The sequence below is a fragment of the Argentina silus genome (genome assembly GCF_951799395.1).
Source record: "Argentina silus genome assembly, chromosome: 1".
NCBI classification, from domain to species: Eukaryota; Metazoa; Chordata; class Actinopteri; order Argentiniformes; family Argentinidae; genus Argentina; species Argentina silus.
Genome location: NC_139655.1, coordinates 14,382,888 through 14,404,940, shown reverse-complemented (window position 1 = coordinate 14,404,940; position 22,053 = coordinate 14,382,888). Strand labels below are relative to the sequence as shown.

At 46.1% G+C, this 22,053-nt stretch overlaps 2 protein-coding genes across 3 annotated transcripts in view; both read right to left on the bottom strand.

Moving 5' to 3' along the window:
* Positions 1-191: 191 nt before the first annotated feature.
* On the bottom strand, positions 192-12,915 carry mtmr1a (myotubularin related protein 1a). Of its 2 annotated transcripts, XM_083678889.1 has the most exons (17): positions 12,650-12,915; positions 11,947-12,049; positions 11,626-11,649; positions 10,645-10,668; positions 8,794-8,869; positions 8,144-8,238; positions 7,518-7,625; positions 6,371-6,472; positions 6,000-6,083; positions 5,623-5,772; positions 5,232-5,420; positions 3,918-4,103; positions 3,589-3,795; positions 3,183-3,275; positions 2,918-3,031; positions 2,554-2,730; positions 192-2,436 (listed from the first exon to the last, which is right to left on the bottom strand). In XM_083678889.1, the coding sequence occupies exons 1-17, from the start codon at positions 12,769-12,771 to the stop codon at positions 2,263-2,265; spliced, it is 2,028 nt and encodes a 675-aa protein (XP_083535015.1). In that variant the 5' UTR covers positions 12,772-12,915; the 3' UTR covers positions 192-2,262. The 2 variants fall into 2 exon arrangements, with proteins under 2 accessions (XP_083535015.1, XP_083535016.1); XM_083678890.1 differs by lacking the exon at positions 11,626-11,649.
* A 948-nt stretch (positions 12,916-13,863) lies between these two features.
* Positions 13,864-22,053, bottom strand: part of mtm1 (myotubularin 1) — a 19,059-nt gene continuing 10,869 nt past the window's right edge. The window contains exons 7-14 of the mRNA XM_083671171.1: positions 21,832-21,981; positions 21,443-21,628; positions 20,221-20,367; positions 19,858-20,061; positions 19,432-19,524; positions 19,062-19,175; positions 18,058-18,234; positions 13,864-17,087 (exon numbers count right to left, since the gene is read on the bottom strand). Of these exons, the coding sequence (XP_083527297.1) occupies positions 16,908-17,087; positions 18,058-18,234; positions 19,062-19,175; positions 19,432-19,524; positions 19,858-20,061; positions 20,221-20,367; positions 21,443-21,628; positions 21,832-21,981 (1,251 nt within the window). The 3' untranslated portion in view covers positions 13,864-16,907. The remainder of the gene's footprint in view (positions 17,088-18,057; positions 18,235-19,061; positions 19,176-19,431; positions 19,525-19,857; positions 20,062-20,220; positions 20,368-21,442; positions 21,629-21,831; positions 21,982-22,053) is intronic.

Sequence of the window (22,053 nt, the reverse complement as noted above, 5' to 3'; positions counted from 1 at the left end):
TTGCTACGGACATGTGAATGTTGGATACTCTTCACTAACAGTGACAGGTGATGTGATTAGTCTCTAGTACCATCTCTGTCAACTCACTGCTGTCTCTCACTGACTGGACAAACATGATGATGAAAAGCTGTTCATACCATGATGAAACCCAATAAAATCATTTGAAAACAAAAGACAACAAAGACTTTGATTTCCTTTTTTATTTGATATTTTTGTCAGTGGAATGTCAGAAGTGTCTTTGACATGGCTCATATGGCCTGGCATGTTTACATGTTTCAATAAAATAATTAACAATGAATTATGAGATAAACAAACATCAGGTGGGAAAGATGTGAAGTGGTAAAAAACCAACAGATTACACAAGAAATAGTTTAATATACAAAACAAACATACGGTAGAAGACATGACGATAGACTCTGGGATGTGACGTCAATGGCGACGCTACCAGAGGTTTCAAAACGGAGACGATCACGACACGAAGAGACGGTTAACTCTGACACGCATGCGCCGAGGTCTAACGAGTGCCTACCGTTTTTCACATTTTCACTTACTCCAAATATCTTTGGTCAAAGTTGCTTTGACTTCCTGGAATGACTTCTCATATCCCAGAGTCTACCTTTAAGGTCAATTAGGTTTAACCAATCAGAGAAAGCCATGTCAAACATCGTATTCGAACTCAATTCTGAAGATCTGGGTCGTGGTAAAGCTTGAGATGTGGGAGAAACTAACACAAATATATGAATATATTTCCAATCATACAGATGTATACTTGATTAGTAAACATGTTGTCATTAAATGGATGCAATGTTAGTCATGTCAAAAGCTCAGCATATATAATATATATTGATGGGCAATGTCCAACAGACTCTAAGTATAGTATTAGTTAACACGGACACTATAATCTAGCTTTTTTTCAGTTGAGAAAAGTCAGTATTGCTGCTGTGTGTCTCAGTCACCACTAGGGGGCTATATGAGCACAGACAAACAGACAGCGGTAGCAGACTAAGAGCGTCATAATGGATGAAATAATTGACCTCCTTCATTCACTGGTAACAATGCAGTGATTGTAGCCCAGCACATACAGAGAGATCTGTAGCTACTTCAGCCAACCTGTTTACAACACGGGTTTGTTATTAACACAAATAATAAGAATACTCAATGGGTAGGGTAGAAACATCACAATGGTTTGGCAACATCACAATGGTTTGGCAAAATCACAGGCATGTCAAAAAGGAAAAGCACACAAAAACAGATCATATGGGACTTCATCACTGTGGAAATCAATTAGACATAGAGATACAGACAAACACAGACAATATAAAATAAAATGCACAGAGACTTTCAAAGGAACGTGTTGCTAGAGAACACACGATACACAAAGGTAAACCTCAAGTCAGGGCACAATACAGTGTTGCAATATGCACACTAGCTTGCTACTTAGTATGCATAGCGAATACATCACTTCAGTGGGATGGAGAGGCAAGGATTATGTCCCAATATGCACATTAGCTTACTTCCTAATATGCATAGTGAGTGCATCACACCACTTCATATGAGCCCTAAGTAGTATGCAAGTGTACACATGGGAACAGAGTTAGTGTAGTATCATATACTACAGGGCAGTACCAGCTATGGCACAGTTTGGAGGGGGTTAAATAGTACACAAGACAAGAGAACTCTTATTTATCGTTGGTTGTGTGAGGCAGAATCCAGTCAATGCAGCATGCTTATTATTTACATGCTATCTGGAATGTGGAAGTTTTAAAAAGTGCTTAGACTTTTAGCAAGCCCACGTTTCTTCAGGAACTTCCTTTTTCTTATATATCACAGTTCTAAATGTCTTCTTAAGTGAAATTAATCCAATACATTTCTAAAATTGGAAATTTGTCGTTGATGATAAAGAATAAACATTTTGGTTGGTAGAAATATATTAATTCAATCTATTCATATTTACACTTTCAATGTTAGACTCTAGTTCAAGGAAAATAGTATGGAGCTTTTTTAACTGCTCTCATCAATTCACTGGCCTACGTATATCTTTTCCCTTCTTTGAGAACAACACAACAGAATGTCTCAGTAGGATTTATGTTGACCTTTCTATGGTAGAAGTTCTCTATGACAGACAGATCCAGAGTAGCTGAAGGATGACGAACCATCAGTGTGGTGGTTTCATGTACCGCATTCTGTGTGTGTGTGTGTGTGTGTGTGTGTGTGTGTGTGTGTGTGTGTGTGTGTGCATGAGTGTGTGTGCACATGTGTGTATCAGACAATGGTATGCAGGGGCGTGCCCCCACCGTGTGAGGGAGATGAGGTGTGGTCTGAGGAAGAGGAGAGGGAGCCACGTGATGAAGATGCTTCTCTCTGCAGCTCCTCCACCTTCCTCTGGAGCTCTGCTCTCAGGAATAACAGCTCCTTCAGGTTCTGGTGCACTGGCATCTGACAGGGGCATACACACAGTTAGTATGGCATGCGCGCGCACAAACACACACAGAGAAAGAGAGAGAGAGAGACACTGAGGTCATTCACCGCCACCCTAACCCTCTCCCCCCTGACCTGAGGCCTCATGCGTGGGTTCCAGCGGGCATAGTAGCTGGTCCACAACTCCAGGTGTCTGATGGAGGCCAGGGGGTAGAGGACGTGGTGCTCATAGTCCACATAGAAGGGGTTGGAGAAGTCCTCTGGCTGGCTGTTGATGTAGGACCACAGGGAGACCGTCTTAGACTGCACCTCCTGGAGGGGGGGGGGGGGGGGTGAGTAGAGCAAGAAGGAGAAGAGAGAGGGTAGGTGGGAGGGAGGGAGACAGAGAGACACCAGAGAAACAGAGGAATAGTCATGAGTTGATCAAATTCCACACAGCTGCTGTACACCAGATGAAAACGTCATCCACCCCCATCCACAGTAAAGAAATGGTACGAACATTGGCTACTCTCTCCTGTTCACTGTTGTAGAGGAATGTACCAAATAGGCAGCTGTAGAGGTGGTCCAGGATGGTAATGAGGAACAGCTCGTTGAACTCAAAGGCTGCAGGGAACTGAAAAACAACACAACAGATAGGATGTGTTTATCCATACAAGACATATTTCAATACATCTGTGGATAGCAGGTAAAACAGCCCCCTGTTCTAACACATCAATAGGAGCTGCATGTACTCATACTGTTTAACTGTGCGGGTGGTGTCTCACCTGCCTGGTCATCTGCCACACACAGTCTATGAACTGGATGAAGAGAGGGGAGCGCTCTGAGTTAGCGTGGTTCTCATCCCCGTGGCCCACGCGCTGAGAAACACACACACACACACAGGTTATTCAATGAGCGTAGTAGATTCAGACTGTCACACACACACACACACCGTATTATACACTTTAAATATTCATACATGCACAGACACCACCACCACCACCACCCTCTCTCTGGTTCTGTGTTCTATGTTCTATGGCAGGCTCTGAGAGACGGGATTAAGCAGGTCCAGATGGACGAGGTTCCACTGGTCCCGGGAGAGACCATCAATGCCGTGGGTGAGTCCACTCTTCCTTCTCCACCTCAGTGTCCCCCCTTCTCTCTCTCTCTCTCTCTCTCTCTCTCTCTCACCGCAGCAAACTTGTGTCCGAAGCTGATCCACTCCTTCTCCAGCAGCACCTGGAAGCCCGTGAGGGTGCGGTAGTGGCTGTCCAGCATCAGCATGGCCAGAGAGGTGAGCTGGGCCGTACGGTCCCACCCGTCACTGCAGTGGACCACCACAGATGTCTTCCCAGACTCCAGTTTGTCCGCTACACGTACCGCCCCAGCTAGGAGCAACTGGGGGGGGGGGGGGGGGGAGTATAAGTGATTGGCTATGTGCTCAGACTGTCACCCATACAGTATGTGCTTCAATCAATGTGTGTGTGTGTGTGTGTGTGTGTGTGTGTGTGTCTCCTCACCCGTATGTACTCTAGCCAGTGTGTCTGGTCGACAGCAGAGTGCCAGTGGGTCTCGTCTATGGTGGGGTACACCACGTCCTTCAGCTTCCTCAGAGACTCTCTCATCACGTGGATGTTGGGGATCTCCAGGAAGTTGAGCTCTACATTGGTGTAGAAAGTCTCACTCTCATACCCTCCGTCCTTCGCCTGGGGGAGAGAGAGAGAGAGAGAGGGAGGAGGAGAGGATGATGGAGGGAGAGGGAGGGGGAGGAGAGTAGGGATAAGTGAAAATGAAGCGGAATGAAGGAGTAGAGAACAGAGTGGTATGAAGGACGGAGTGGTATGAAGGAGGAGAGGAGAAAATGGGGAGAATAGAGGAGTTAGGTAGAAAGAAGAGTGTAAAGAGAGAGGGAGAAGGCAAGATGAGTGGGAGAGGAAAGGGGAGGAGAGGGAGAGGGAAAGGAGAGAGGAGGAGAGGTGAAATGAGGAGAAAGAAGAGGAAGGGAGATGAGAAGGGAACAGAGGAATGTAGAGGGAGGAGAGGAATGAAGGGAGGGCGAGGAGAAGAACATGCATGGATATATTAATATCCCATAAATATGTTTACCAGCCCTGGCTGCTGGGGTGAACCCTAGTAACCCCACAGACAGACAGCTGCAGAGGACAGACACAGAGGACATACAGACAAACAGCTGCAGAAGACAGACACAGAGGACAAACAGACAAATAGAGAGACAGACAGACAGCTGCAGAGGACAGACAGACAGACAGACAGACAGACAGACAGACAGACAGACAGACAGACAGACAGACAGACAGACAGACAGACAGACAGACAGACAGACACACACACACACACACACACACACACACACACACACACACACACACACACACACACACACACACACACAGGACATACAGCTGCAGAGGACATAAAGACAGACAGCTGCAGAGGACATACAGACAGACAGACAGACAGACAGACAGACAGACAGACAACAAGGGTCTTTCACATACCAACAGTCTGACATACCAGAGCTTTCACACACCATCTGTGCAACATACCACCAGTTTAACAGATTCATGGTAAAGATGCAGTGATAAGATCAGCTAAAAGCCTGCTGTACTGTATATGGAATGCTAGCTCCAGTCAGCTTTCATACCACTGTATGGTTTCTATGTAGTCTGATAGATAACAGGCCAGGCCAGTCAAACATTATGCAGGCTTGAACAGGTCAGTCACAGTGAACTCCCTTCTTGCCTTGTGGTTGTTATGAATGATTAGAACAGCCTTACGTAAGGTTTATAACAAGAGAGGCCAGTGGACAGTACCTTATTGTTGTCGGCCACGCTGCTCTGGCGAGCATCAAAGATGGTGAGTTTGTGTGACTGGGCGTTGGCGTCCATGATGGTCTGGAGGTAGCGTTCGTCCTCCTTACAGCGGCGATCCAACGGGCCGACCAGAGGCTGGCTGCTCCTCACGATGGTGGCCTGGCTCTCTGGGTGGATCCACGACAACACCTGGGGGAAGGGGGGGTGGGGGGTTTACCGGTCATTGACGTCAAATAAATGATTTGTCTTGTCTTGCAGGGATAAATAAAACACTGTCTCCTCCATACAGACATGACTCTGAGCTGAAACTGAGACAGACAGACAGACAGATAGACAGACAGACAGAGCCAGACAAACAGACACACACACGCACACAGACAGACAGACTTACCGGTATGCGGTGCTTGGCTCTGAAGGACACCACTCGTTTGATGTCTTCGTCTTTGATGCTGGTGGGGATGACCAGCAGGGCAGGGTAGGTGTCACACACCTCATAGCTGCTGTTCATCTTACTGATGGTCCAACTCTCGTTGGGAAGACCCTGGAGGACATGACCATGATGAGGAGGATGAGGATGAGGATTGTAGGTTTACATGACACACTTGAGAACTCTAAACACCGGGGAGCTAAACATACAGCTTCAAGGGAATCTTATTTAAGAGGTATTGTCAACTGCAGTATGTTAACTTGAAGATCCAATTCTATATAGATTTCTTCTCAAATATAGATCACCACACCCTCATCCTCAGTGTATGTTACCATGGTTACCTGTCTCCTGTACTCTGCCATGGGGTCATACACCTTCCAGCCGTCCACGGGAAACTCCTCCTTATACAGGAAGGCAAACAGGGGCTACAACAGGATAGGACATGGTCTGTGAGTGACAGGTGTCTCAACAAATCATCAAGCTGCAAATATTCTTTATGAAGATTCCACCTTCCAAATCAGATGACACAACCCAGCAGTAATCATACCGTTGCTGACAATCCTTCTCTGAATTTTGGACACCTCCTTGCACCTATCAGATTGCTGGGATTCTATTGTTCCTTCCCATATTGAGTGACTGATACATCCCTACACCAATCAAAGTGCTGGCATTGTAAGATCTGTCACCATTAAGAGTGATTGACAGGCCTCACCAGGTCGTTGGAGAGAGGGAAGGTGTGTCTGGTCAGCACCTCCACTATCTCTGGTTTACTAGCCTCCTCCTTCTTATAGGCAAACCTGGGACTCCTCATGTCCTGGTAGAGGGAGAGAGAGAGAGAGAGAGAGGGGGGGGGGGGGGAGGAGGAGGGAGTGAGGGAAGTAGAGAGAGAGGGGGAGAGAGAGGGGGAGATAGAGAGATAAGTAAACTCTTTGCTGTGCTAGATGTGAAATAGAACATGTACAGTGAGTAATGGGATAGTGAAGCATTTTTCCTTCTTTCAGCTCTACACTTCTTTTTCTCCAAACTTTCCTCTTGCAGTCACTCTGGTACATGATAATATTCATCTTATCTGTCCACACAGCCTTTTTCCAGACCTACAGCCCACTGTATGCAGGCTTGTTAGGTACCGTTTTAGCAGACTGTGACCTGACCATGCTTTATGAGGATAACAAGTGGTTTGGTAGTTTCTGACATGTTGACGCCTGCCTCCCAGTGTTCCTGATATCTTTGGGACTTGGGACAGTTGTGTTGGGGGTTTTCTAATAATAATAAAGGTGAGCATTCTTCAGTCATCCACTGTGGAAGTTTCTGTTTCCTTGACTTTCATTGACACCTCTTTGGTCCTCATGTTGACAGACACCAATAGAAGACTCCAAAGTCAAATGCAAAGCTTAGAATTAATACTAGACATTGAAATTAAATGATGTGAGAGAACACACCTGACTTACCAGAAACACCTGTCAAGCCAATTGTCCTATTACTTTTGGGTACCCTAAAATAGGGGGACTATGCATAAAAAGTGTGTGTATATAACTAGTGTGTACTAGGTGGTGTGTGTATATAACTAGTGTGTACTAGGTGGTGTGTGTATATAACTAGAGTGTACTAGGTGGTGTGTGTATATAACTAGAGTGTACTAGGTGGTGTGTGTATATAACTAGTGTGTACTAGGTGGTGTGTGTATATAACTAGTGTGTACTAGGTGGTGTGTGTATATAACTAGAGTGTACTAGGTGGTGTGTGTATATCACTAGAGTGTACTAGGTGGTGTGTGTATATAACTAGTGTGTACTAGGTGGTGTGTGTACATAACTAGTGTTTACTAGGTGGTGTGTGTATAGCCTGACTGTGTCTTGTACCTTACAGATGATCTCCATGCCCCTGGTGTTGTCTCCATGACTCTGAACACTGATGGTCTCCAGGCGACTGATGGCTCCCAGGTTCACATCCAGGATGAACGGACTGTCCTGGGAATAGGACGGGAATGGGTTGGGAATGGGTTGGGAATGGGTCAGGAATGGGTCAGAAATAGGTCAGAAATGGATCAGGAATGGGTCAGAAATGGGATGGAAATGGGTCAGGAATGGGACAGGAATAGGAATGGGATGGGAATGAGTCAGGAATGGGTCAGGAAAGGGTCAGGAATGGGAATGGGTCAGGAATGGGACAGGAATAGAACCAAAATGAAACAGGGTATTTACTTGTTGGGATAGAGTTTGGTGAGCAGCTTATGGGAATATGGGGATCTTTACACTAGTAAATATATAATTTGGTCAATGACAATGATTTCATAATTCTTTAAATTAATTAATTAATGTTTGATACACAATGTTTGATATACAATGCAACAAAACTACAATGCAATTGCGGATCTCTCTGCTAGGGCCTTTGGATCAGGTTATAGATGTGTTGTAAATGTACTGGGGGGCTTTGGGGGTCTCGAAAAGCAAAATATAAATAAAACTTATTAGAATATCATTTTTACCCTCTCGAGACTGACAAAGTAGAGTTTGTAGTCAGTGATGGTCAGAGTCCCTGTGACTAGCCCCGTGAAGGGACAGATGTACATCACATCTTTGGCTGTGGAGAGACGGAGAGGGGAGAGACACAAGAAACAGTCAGTACTCTGGAAGCAGTAAACTGACTGCACACACAAAGACAAACAATGTGATGTAACGGTTTGAGAACAGATCAAAGTGTCATAAGTTCAAGTGTTACAAATGAGGAATGCAAGTCAACAACACACACCAACAACAACCACCACTCTCTCACATAAACAAAGCAACAGTTTTTACTCAGTAATTCAATTACAGTTTAACACACTCTAAGAAGGAGAGAGAGAGAGAAGGAGAGAGAGAGACTGAGAGAGAGAGAGAGAGAGAGAGAGAGAAGAGAGGGAGAGAGAGAAGGAGAGAGAGAGAGAAGAGAGGGAGAGAGAAGGAGAGAGAGAGACTGAGAGAGAGAGAGAGAGAGAGAGAAGGAGAGAGAGAGAGAGAGAGAGAGAAGGAGAGACTGAGAGAGAGAGAGAGAGAGAGAGAAGGAGAGAGAGAGAGAGAGAGAGAAGGAGAGAGAGAGAGAGAGAGAGAGAGAGAGAGAAGGGGGGGCACTGAGGTGGAGAAGCAAGAGTGGACTCACCCACGGCATTGATGGTCTCTCCCGGGACCAGTGGAACCTCGTCCATCTGGACCTGCTTAATCCCGTCTCTCAGAGCCTGCCATAGAACATAGAACACAGAACCAGAGCCCAGAACAGTCAGAACCACAGGAGAGTTCTTTTCTCATGTTAAACAGAACCAGCTCTCAGAGATACAGCTAAGAGGGGGATAAAGATTGGTGAAGGCAGGACAGGAACAAAACCAGGAAGAAGGAGGGAAGGAAAAAGAGGACAAAGAAAGAGAGGAAGAGTAGAGAGGGAGAGAGACATAAGAGGGGGAAGCAGAGGGACAGGGGAGATGGACAGAGAGACGGGGGGGAGAGACGCAGGACAGTGGGGAAAGAGAGAGACTTGCCGAAGTGTGGGGAGGAAGCTCAGAGTCACTGTCGCTATGGTTACTATGTCCCCCGTCACAAGAGTCCTGGCCAAGGGGGAAGGCAAGCATGTAAGCAGAGAGAGAGAGAGAGAGAAAGAGAAAGAGAAAGAAAGGAGAAAAGGAGAGAGAGTGTGAGTTAGTGTGTTACTGAGTGTATGAAAGGCCAGTTACAGTTGATTAATTGTGAGAAAAGAGGAAATACAGAAGAGAGAGAGAGAGACACAGAGAGAATGAGACAGATGGGGAGAGAGAGAGAGAGAGAGAGAGAGAGAGAGAGAGAGAGAGAGAATGAGACAGATGGAGAGAATGCAGCAGAGGCGATAATAAAAGGATGGCTTTGAGGCCTAAAAGGTCATGATGTCGCCACAGACACAGGAAGTGTAGCCTGAGTGGGCGGGGCTCTGAGGAGAGATTATTGTTAAGAGTTACAAGAACACCAGTCTCAGTAAACAGGACGCAGAGCAAGATGCCTGGTAGAGAGGAAGAGAGAGGAAGAGAGAGAGAGGGGGGGGGGGGGGGGGTGGGGGACAGACACAGAGAGAGAGAGAGAGATTTTCCCTCTTGTTATTTTCAACAACCTAACACCCTGTGCTCAGACAAGCTTTGGAGGACAGGCTCTGACTGTTGTTGGTGCTGCTGATCCTTACTAGGGGGACCCAAACTGCACAGCTGTGAGACGGTTGGATTCTATGGTACTATGTTTCCAGACGAGTTAAGGCCTTGGAGGCTACAGACTGCTGTATCTTTATCCTTCAGGGAAAGGGAGGGTGGAGAGGGAGGGAGGTGTATCTAACTACTACAGAGAGAGAGGGGGAGGGAGAGAGAGAGGGCAGAGGAATGGAGGGAGGGAGTGTAACTCTAACTCCCTCTCTGCCTGTGTATCGTGTAGTGTAGTGTCTGTGGTTCAGCTCTGTCCCAATTTAGCTGTCGGCCCAGCTCTGGGCAATGGCGGTTTTACTGCTGCTCAACATGTGGTTGGACTGGACACTAGTAGACACCAACACACACACACACACACACACACACACACACACACACACACACACACACACAAAGCATGGCTACTCCCACAAATATCTACATAGCCCATAAACAGCTGAAAAAAGCGTGTGTATTCCTCCCCCACACCCACTACAGCAGGCAGCCAGACACTAAAGGAAGCTGAAGTGTGGATGTTAAAGTGGCAGAGTTGTACATGTGGAAGAGGCAGACCCCTCCCTCCCTCTCTCTGTCTCTCTCTCTCTCTCTCAGTTTAAAACTCTACACCCTTAGTCAGTAATGGTCATAATGTGTATGTCAATGGTGGCTGGTGGAGGTATAGATCACACATGTTTTTCCATTCCATGCCTTACAATGAGCCCGTCCTCTGATTTCTACCTCCACCAGCCTCCCCTGGTGTGTAGGTGTGAGAGAGCCCAGCCTACAAGCTGCTACACCCCACTTAGTCTCAGTCTTACCCTCAGAGTGGGCCTCTTGGACACCTGTAGGTCACAAATAACAACCACACACACTGGGTTACTACAGGCGCACACACACACACACAGGGTTGTTACACAGACAGACAGACAGACAGACAGACAGACACACACACACACACATACACACACACACACACATACACACACACACACACACACACACATACACACACATACACACACACACACACACACACACACACACACACACACACACACACACACACACACACACACACACACACATACACACACATACACACACACACACACACACACACACACACACACACACACACACACACACACAGCGGTGGACATGAAAGAGAAAGCTGCACAGGCAGTGGAAGAGAAAAATTCTTTTGTAACTTAAATCAGTTCAGGTCTAAACTCAGAACTGTATACAACAATGCTTTCAACTAGAGCCAGTGGTTTTAAAGGGTGCAGAGAGGGAAAGATAATTAAGGAAAGAGCTAATGTGACCTTTTATCTAGCGTGACTCATACTTTCAAACATTTAGCCTCGTCGAACAGCACACAGTACCAAGATACACGGTGCATCAAGACTTCAAGTGTTCAGGAAAAGGAAGGAAGGATGCATGATAGAAACATTCAAGCAGGGCCATAATGGCTTTGCCAAGTTAACGGCCTTCTAGAACCTTCTGCCCTCCTTACACCCTTAAACTAGTTAAACAAGTCCTTTGTTAGGGACCATCTGACTCAGTGTGTCTCCCTGGTTAAATAAATACACATTACAATTCCCAAAGCATGACAGAGCAGTAAGGTTGCAGCAGTGGAACTAGAACATGAAGACCAGAACCTGGACACACACACACACACACACACACACACACACACACACACACACACACACACACACACACACACACACACACACACACACACACACACACACACACACACACACACACACACACACACACACTGCTGTCAACCTTACCCTCAGATCGACTCTCCTCCCAACCTGTCAGTCAGAAACACATCTGTATGAGGAATGCTGTGCGTGTGTGTGTGTGTGTGTGTGTGTGTGATGAGCCAGGGCCTATGAGTAAACACACACACCTTGTGTGTGTTGTAATAAACATATTATTACTATGTTAATACTATACAATGGTGTCATCATCATCATCAATAAAAAGGAGCATAACACTCAAAGACATATATGAGCAGTGAGTCTGGATGCTGAAACAGTGTGTGTGTGTGTGTGTGTGTGTGTGTGTGTGTGTGTGTGTGTGTGTGTGTGTATGTGTGTGTTGCCCACCTTGCAGTCCCGTGAAGCTGGGTCAGGGGGCACGGATGAGATTTGACTGGAGATGGTGGCTGCTATCAGCTGCTTACACCACTCTACATGAGACCCTGTGGGACTGGAGGGAGAGAGGAAGGGAAGGAGGGAGTGAGGGGGGATGAGAGTGTAAAAGACAAACAGACAGTAAGAGAAATATTCAATGTCCAATGTTATCATATACAGTATGTATGCCATTCTTGGATCTGTAGTAGGTTAGTTGCCCATTTTATCACAAACAAGCAGATCTTGGGGCAAAAGTAGGTCGTGGTGGTTTGATTCCTGGGGATGAAGACAGTTGCTTTATATTAGGGGCGTGTTTACTTGGCATAGATCCCTGAACCCTACGCCCATCTGGTGCACTCATTGTCGGAATACCATAATACTCGAGACACACTCCAGTACCAGTAGAGTAGAGATTAACCGCCCCCATAGGGAGACACTGAGGTCTAATCATACAAATAAATAGTTACATGCAATGTTATTAAACATAATCAAGCTCAATTCAAACTGAACATGACAACGTATGCCAGGCAGTACATGACAGTCGTTCTTCTCCTATGTTCACGCCCACGCTGCCGCCTTTAATTGCCAATGCACACATTATATCACAATTATAACACATTTGTAAAAACACTGTAACAGTTTTATATCGGTAGCGAACAGTATTGTGTTCATTCACCTGTCCAATGTTTCCACGCTCGCCTGACGTGATCCAGCGGTTGACAGCGTTCTAGGTTTTCTATTCGGCACTGTCGGCTGCGCAGGACTGTCGGCGCCGCCAGCTCCCGACTGTTTTTCCATCTTCCCGAAACCGTTTCCTTCCCGTGGTAGATGGAGCCTATCAATTTAGTTTCCTCTCCGATGCCGACGGATCTGGGTCGATGCGTTTAAGAATTAATGTGTTCAGGATGCCATCACCATAGCCACTCCTCGCCCGCTCCGAACGAGAGTACGGTTTGCTTCCTGTGTTGCGCAGCGATTGTGTCACTGATAAAGAGCTGTAGTGTTTATTTACAAGAGGAAGCAGAGCGCTCCAGAACACCCTCCCCACGACTACTCAGATTACCCAAAATGCATCTCTGTCAAAGGGGATCCACATTCTCATCTTGCTCAGCATCAGCAACCGTAATGGCGCTTTTCCACTGTCACTGTTGGCACCGTTGCTTGGTGAGAGGACAGGATTCTTTATAAGAACAAAGGCTGTTTATGAAATATGTTTATTTCAGTGCACATTTAGCACATGGCCAAATTTCATAACAGAGGATGACATTCCTGATGTGCGTAATGGGACTCTGCGTGCGTAATGTAGAATGAGAATGAGTAGAATGAGAAGGTGTTCTTAATTCACCCGCCTGGTTGAATAAAGGCTAACTAAATTAAATGAATACAGTAAATGTTTAGGTTATCCATCTAACAATATCAGACAGGAAAGGCCAGCACACAGTAGGACTTTACTTTCTTTTATCTCAAGAACATCTTTGCTCTGTACTGGTTTTCCAATTTTTGGGATGTGCATATCTCCAGATATCAGAATGGGTCAAGAGCATCAATATTACACCTCACAGTAAATATCTGCATTTCTATTGGGCCTATCATGGTGTTGCATTAACCCTTGGCAACTGATTGTTCTAAGGTGAAGGTGCAACAAGAAGGGTCAGAGTTGAGTAGACTGTTTGACTATCCCCAGAGTCTGTTATGAAAAGATCAGGGGAGGCTAGTGGAGGTAGAAATCGGAGGACAGGCTCATTGTAATGCATGGATCACACATGTTTGATACCATTCCTAAATCCATTCCATGTATCACAATGAGCCCATCCTCCAAGGACATTTTCTGCCTCCAAGGACATTTACGGTAACAAAGAGAGAAAAGAAACAAGCAGATCAACATTTAAGTGAGAAATCTTTAAATTAATTTAATCAGTATTATTTACATAACAAGAGCCGGCCAACATACAGTGGAGCATACATGAAGGAGTATATGACACAAAGGAAAATCCCTTTAAACTAAGATTACCTAAATTAAGGTAGAATAAATGAAATACGAAATCACTGGAGTGAAAGAATCAGAGCACTCAATTCCTCTATTCTCAGAATCACAGATGAAGAGTCAAAAGGAACTGAATCGGTTCCCAACTGAATCTCCCAGGAGTGATTCAGTATGATTCTTCTGTCCTCCTCTGTGTTAGAAAGCAAAATCCCAAAATGCCCATCAGGTAAAAGAAAAAAGAAATCTAAATGAATGTAGCAGAAATCCACAAATTACCAACAATTCAACCAACAAAAACATTTTTCTTATTACTTTCCTTTTTTATAAAACTGTCAAATTTTACACTAAATAAAATAATTATATCTTACAACAATAGAACTTTTCAACAGTAAAATAGGCTTTGCTTGAGGTAATTACATCATTACTGTACTTGTACAAAGTAAAAAATAAACAAAATAGATTTTGTCTTTTTTTTCCCTAAAAACGCAACCAACCAAAAGTGTTTTGAGTTGTTGTCGTTTATTTTCCTTGCGATCGTTTATGCGTACTCTCCTCATTGAGGCCAAAGTCTTCCAAAGTGTAGCATTCTGGGGCGGCATACAGGACTGAAAGGGTTCAAAACAACACCCATATTCTTACAGATTCATAGGTAGGGTAGAAGTTGCCCATAACTACTCACACAGAGTCAGATAGTGTCACATCCCCCTTATGATCAAGGTCAGGATTAGGGTAGGGTAATCTGACAAGGGTAGGCTCCACTGAATCTGACCCTAGAGCTGTAGATATGGGTAACTTCTATCTCAAGTGATTCTTACCCCCTTACATCCACCTACATGGTGATACTGTAGGCAGTGGTGGAAATGGGGGGGGAACCCGCAGGAACTGTGTTAAGGACTTGAACTTGTTGGTGTTATAATACTTCAATTTCAACATTAAATTTGCCCCTGGACCCACCAGGGTTCCTCGAATGAAATCATTCAATTTTCCACACGGGGATCAGGGGACTGAATACACAAGTGTCTTCATATCTCTTCTTCAGACTGTGCGATGATCGTTTAACAACAGACACCACTAGGGTTTCGACCAGCGTGTTCAGGGTCTCTGTAGGTAACAGTCCAAGGCCCTGAAACAACATTGGTTGATTGACATGTAAATCAATCAGATACTTCCTTTCCCCTGAATACGTGTCATCTGATCATACATCAGCCAATCAGGAGCTTCCTTCTTTCCCCCTGCTACCACGGATGCCGCCCACAGACAAAGACGACGTTTGGGTACAAAGTGTCTGCCTGAGGGGGGGACCTCAGACAGTCCAAGGCACAGAACTGAACATGACCAGCCGTCGACAACCCTGGCTTTGCCCGGATAAAACACTCCGAAAGTTTTGGGACATTTTCCCAATTATATCTTATCCCCATCCCAAAATCTGTGGTAAGTCTAGTCAAAAAGTCCAAAAGAAGCCACAGAACTATTTACTCAGTACCGTGATTGTTCTGAGATTAGACGGGATGCTCAGTGGGAGTGGATCAACCTTCAGTGAAGTTGAGAGCCGTGGTTCAGGAACAGACATTGGGTTAATGCTCATAAGGGAGTGGAGCTGTCTGAAGGGTGTTGGCAATATGAGAGAGAAGCCGTGTCCAGAAACAACCCCTGACACCTTCCACCTTAGACACTTGTTTAGATCTGAAATGATTGGATAGAAGGAAGATGGTGGTGTCTCCGCCTTGCCCTTCAATAAGCCATCTGAAATGTTCACCGTCTTGCTTCACCTATACCTATCCTTTCAGATCAGTAGAGTCTAGGGCATAGGGTCTAGGGGTTAGGTCGTCTGTCTAGGTTCTTGGGGTTGTTTCTGGACAGGGCCATTGACGGGCAGTACCAGAGACTGAGGACAGCTGGTCCTTGTTATTAGACTGAGTGGAACGTGTCAAAGTTAAAACTCACTGCTCCTCCCATAGGAACCAATGCAACTCCCTGTGTTCTCCAAAGACCCACTACAGTACAATACAGAGGAACCCGACTCACTGCATCCCAAAAACTTGAGCAAAGTATCAAATCAAAACCAATACAGTGCACCACTACTGTGTCATCTGAGACTGAGTATCACATTAAACTGGTTGACTCATTTTGATCATATTGGGGCATGCATAGCCTACACTGTACTTACAGTGAATTAAACCCAGTTAAATGCACCACCAGTCCCGCTCTCATGTCTAAGTTCCCTCTCTTAGTCTGTCTGTCACAACAGGGCCCTTGTTATGGCCTTAGAGAAGCACAGTTATTAAGGAGTTAAAGCATTGTCTTATACCATGTCTTATGGCCAAAGGACTAGCCAAGTCCCTAACAGAGTCCCCAACCAGTGGAGTCCCCAGCCAGCAGGATCCCTAGCTAACAGAGTCCCTAGCTAGCTAGCAGGATGCCTAGTTAACAGGGTCCTTGGCAAGCAGCCACCTGTCACTCAGAAGACACTGGGAGTTCCAGAGGAGGAATGAGCTTTACCTCTACACATTCATCCTGTAGTATAACATTTATCTACAAACTGAGTATTTTAATTTTTAAGGCTTCTCTTTGTCGGAAAACGATCTATAAAAGTCGTGAAAAGGCTTTACTGTGACATATTGCATAATCACCATGGTATTACTTATTGTTATCAACATTATTACTATCCTTGTTATCCTCATTATTACTATCACTATGTACAAAAAATTCCTGTGAAAAGCACGCACGTATGTGCGCGTGTCTCTGTTGGAATACTGTAAAAATGCATCCTTTCTTCTGTCTTTGAGGTAATCACAGATCTGACACTTGGTGAAAGCAATGCAGTGATAATAACCTGATTTCACTTATCAACTCAGTGACAGATCTGTGATTATTACTGTAAGAAAGGGAGGAGGAAAGAATGCTTTTTAATTGGGTCAAACAGAGACAGTGTGTGTGTGTGTGTGTGAGATCAGAAGGGGGTATGCAGGTGTGTGATGTGCTGCGTTGGGGAGGCCGCCGAGGGGGCGGAGCTGTTGGACAGGTGAGAGGAAGGGGAGGAGTCAGAGAGCTGCAGTTCCTCTAGCTTCCTCAGGTACTCGTCCCTCAGGGCCAGGAGTTCCTTGTAACGCTGCTCGACTGGGCTCTGCTGCTGCCACCACCAGGGGGAAACAGAGAGACAGGGATGGAATGGAGAAAGAGGGGAGGGGGGGGTGGGGAGGGAGAGAGAGAGAGACTGTTAAAAATGGCAGGCAAAGATCATCAGCATGTAAACACAAGCAAAAAAGATACATCTAGTGAATATTCATTATTGATATTATGGACCACACTTTTTAAGTGAAGCTCTTTGTGAGTAGCAGGCTGGTGTGACGCCAACACAAACCCATGTGTCTGTCCGTGTGTGTGTGTGTGTGTGTGTGTGTGTGTGTGTGTGTGTGTGTGTGTGTGTGTGTGTGTGTAATTAGGACAGGGAAAGAGGATTTTCTGCTCCAGTGACTCAGGCCCTGCCAACCGCCAAGGGGGAGAGGGATGTTTTGTGTGTGTGTGTGTGTGTGTGTGTGTGTGTGTGCGCGCGCGCAGGGTTTGGGGGGCGGGTTTGAGGGTAGAAGAGCTAGGGGGAGAGAGGGGTATATGGGGGGGGGGGGGGGCACACTGCATGCCCTTAGGGGTAGGGGCATCACAGACACTGGAGCCAAACTAACCAATCCCCTGAGGCGTCGCATCACACTCACACTGACCACGAGATAACCCCATCTCTGATTGGCTATCAGTCTGTTAGACTGTGTTTATGCCTAGTTTTGTATGTCTTGTTGTTCAGTTAAATCTTGACAACATCATATTTGTTAAGGTAATTTGTGTTGTAACTGTTAAATCATGCACTAGCTGACAATAACTGGAACCACTGCCTATTTCTGACACCTGTCATCATCATTAAACTGTAATGTAGGCCTTAAGCAGCAGAAGCTGAAAGATGTTTGTAAATTCAGAATTTCTTCAGTTCTTTTAACTGTGAGCATTCATTTAAATAAAAGTCACTCAGCAGGGTTGAAGTAATATGTTATTCATCTATCAATTGTTTCATTCATCTATTGTCTTATCTATCCGTTCATGTATGTATTTACCTGCTGTCGTATGCGTGGGTTCCAGCGGATGTAGTACGTCACCCAGAGCTCTAGGTGGCGCATGCTGGCCACAGGGTAGAGGACACGGCCGGACTCTGGGGTGTAGAAAGGGTTCATGTAGAGGTCACTAGCACTATTGACCATGGACCACAGAGACACCGTCTTCAACCTCATCTCCTAGAGACGGGGGAGGGAGGGAGAGGGAGAGAGGGGGGGAGGAGGGAAAGAGGGGAGATGAAACAGCATTGAGAAGGACTCAGGGAGAAAGACATGTATAACACAAAAATACTTACATTATTTATACTGATAATCAATATCTGCGTAACGCAGATCTGTATAAATGACCTGGCTTTGAAAAAATATTTAACACAATTCTGATCTCTTCTGGTACGCACACACTTCACACTGATAAAACATTAAACAGACTCCACTCCTATCTGGTTCTGAGGTGTAGAGGGGGATGTTGTTCTGTGGGCCAGCTCTTTGGACCTCTCAGTGAGAGAGCAGGAGAGAGGGGATGTTTCATCAGCCTAAAGTGCTGCTTGATTACTGCAACCCAGACTCACTGATGCATCCCTCTCTCTCCCTCTCTTCTGCTCTATTTCACATGATCGGGAGGAGAAGTACAGAGAGAGGGACAAAGAGAGGGAAACAGAGAGAGAGAGGGCAGGTAATAGAGAAGAAAAAGGGAGAGCGTGAAAGAAATGGAGGGAGAGAGAAGGGGACAAAAACAGTTTAAAAGGAGGGAGGGAGAAGGGGAGGAAGAGACGGTCAGAGAGGGACTGAACAGAGAGTCAGAGTAGAAATATAGATGTGTGACAAAGACAGAGATGAAGGTCAGACTATGTGGGGGTCACAGAGAGAGAGAGGACCAGAGAGAGAGAGAGAGAGAGAGAGAGAGAGAGAGGACCAGAGAGAGAGAGAGAGACAGAGAGAGAGAGGACCAGAGAGAGAGAGGACCAGAAAGAGAGAGAGAGAGAGAGAGAGAGAATAGCCTGACTTACGTGTTGGTCTCGTACACTCTCACAGTTGTAGAGGAAGGTTCCAAAGCGACAGCTGTACAGATGGTCCAGGATGGTGACCAGGAGACGCTCGTTAAACTCAAACGCTGTGGGGAACTGTTGGAGGGAGGGAGGGAGGGAGGGTTAACAACAGCAGGAAGCTCTGCTCGGAGGCAGCTGACCATGCATTCAACATTCATTCATTCATTCCATTTATATGGAGCCTTTCTAGACACCCACAGTGCTCACTCACATTGTATGGGGGAGAACTACCGATGCAAACATGGTAAACATATTGTCAAAGAGACTGTGGAGCTGCGGTTCTCCAATCCTAGGTCCATGTCCCAAACTGGAGTGTGTCTGGTCTACCCACCTGCTTGGTCATCTGCCACACACAGTCAATGAACTGCACGAAGATGGGAGACCTGTCCTGATCCGCGTGGTTCTTGTCCCCATGTCCTATCCTCTGTACACACACACACACACACAAACAAACACCATCAGTGTAGTAGATTCCTTCCTATAGATAATAGCATACTGTATTTCTTTTCTTCTCAGTGAACATCAGACCTGGGCAAAATACCTATTTGAAATGGTTTCAAATATTTGAAAAACTTGAGGTGTGCTTGATTTAAATTGTCAGGCCCAATTGAAGCAATGGAATAGTCTCAGAGTTGCAAACACTGCATGCCATGCAAGTTACATCAAGCACACCAAGTTTTTCAAATATATTAAACCATTCCATCTAAACAGGTATTTTGCCCAGGTCTGGTTGGAGGTCTTTGGCGACTGTACTTACGGAGGCAAACTTGTGTCCGAAGCTGATCCACTCCTTCTCCAGCAGCACCTGGAAGCCCGTGAGGGTGCGGTAGTGGCTGTCCAGCATCAGCATGGCCAGAGAGGTGAGCTGGGCCGTACGGTCCCACCCGTCACTGCAGTGGACCACCACAGAGTTCCCCCCAGAGATCTTATCAGCCAGCTGGATGGCCCCCGACAACACCAGCTACAACAGGAAGGGAGGAGGGGGTTAGAGAGGGTGTGTGTGTGTGTGTGTGTGTGTGTGTTTCCATACTGTAGATGCCGATATCATGTCCCCCACAAAGTTCTGCTAGTAGGCAACAGTGTGCACATGTAACATTGCAACACACGCACACACACACACCTTGATGTGCTCTAGCCAGTGCGTGGTGGGGTAGACAATGTCCTTTAGCTTCTTCAGAGACTCTCTCATCACATGGATGTTGTGGATGTCCAGGAACACCAGCTCAGCCGCCTGGTACTCATCCCCCTCGTAGCCCCCTCCTGTGGCCTGGGGAGGGAAAACACAACAGAGGGGAAAGGTCAGAGGTCAGAGGAGAGAGAGTGATGACACCTTCACAGACACGCACCCAGTGGAGGCTGGTGGAGGTAGAAATCATTGTAATGTATGGAATGGAATCAAAGACACGTACGATCCCATGCATTACAATGAGGCTGTCCTTTGATTTCTACCTCCACCAGCCTCCCATGCACGCACCAGAGTAAATCAATTCCATTTAAATTCTGTAGAATTTAGGAAGTAAACTGAAATTCCATTTAAAAGAATTGAAGAAATCTCAGCTAAGCTCCTGAAATTGAGTGAATGAACAGGGAATTGACCGTGACTCTACATGCTTTCTCTGGCTTTTTGTCAGATGTTTTGCCACACACTGAGGGGATGGGTGCACTGTGCAGGACAAGGGTTGAGGAAAGACAGCGATTTTGCCACAAATGTTTTTCAGCTGTTGGGTAAGAAACTTAAAAAGAAAAGGAAAATAATGCTTTTGTGCTTAATGTTGGGTGCATTAATACTCAGCTGAAATAGGGGTGAAAAATGGACGGAATAGGATTATAAGCCTACAATCCATTCAAATTATTTTAAAAATAAAAAAATAATAAAAAAAATTGTAATTTCACTCATCACACATTCCTTTGCGCAAGCAGTGTGTGTGTGTTGCAGCACATTCTAATACACACACACACACACACACACACACACGTTGTGTTCTGTTAGCGTCTACACTCTACCTCGGTTACTTCTTCTGACACCAGAAAACAACCAAGAAGACAACTAGCAAGGCCCTACAGTGGACAAGAGAACACAACAGTCCATGTCTCTGGGGAGGATGAGGGTGGGCTGTGTGGTGTGTGTGTGTGTGTGTGTGTGTGTGTGTGTGTGAGAGAGAGGGGGGGGTTGATTCTACAGGAAGTACTGCACAGCACAGCACAGCACTATGAACCCTGCCTGACCTTGCACCCCTTTACAGTATCCCCTCTTTGACATCATCACTGAAAGCCCATCAACACCAATCCCAGAGAGCTCTGTTTGACCCTGTGATGCCCTTTGCCCCCTGCGGTGGTCTGACCTTGTTGGCGACTGCGTTGACGCTGGGCCGTGCGTCGTAGATGGTGAGCTTGGCCGTGCCGTTGGCCTCGCGAATCAGGTCCAGGTAGCGCTCATCGTCCTTGTTGCGTTTCCCAGACATGCCCACCAGGGGCTGGCTGCAGCGGGCGATCACCGCCTGGTTCTCTCTGTGGATCCATGACAACACCTAGGGGAGGGGAGAGGAGGGAGGGAGGGGGTGGTCAAGTTCACACTCTAATGAACTAGCATCTTGGCCCTCCATCCCCCCGCCCACTTCACAGGTATAGTACCCCCCACCACCCTCACTCATAGGTATGTTCCCAGACTCGCCCACCACCTCCATATCTACCCTTCTCGCTCCCCCCCCCACCACCACCCACCCCCACTCACAGGTATGCGTCCTCGTGACCTGAACGTGGCCACTCTCCTCAGGTCTTCCTCTGTAGCCTTGAAAGGAACCACCAGGATGGTAGGATATGTGTCACACAGCTCGTAGTTCATATTGATGAATGTGACACGCCACTTGTCAGTGGGTAAACCCTGGGGGAGGGGAGACAAGCAAGCAACCAATCAGAAGACTACTGATGAGTTGTGAATTCAAGTTCACCTAGA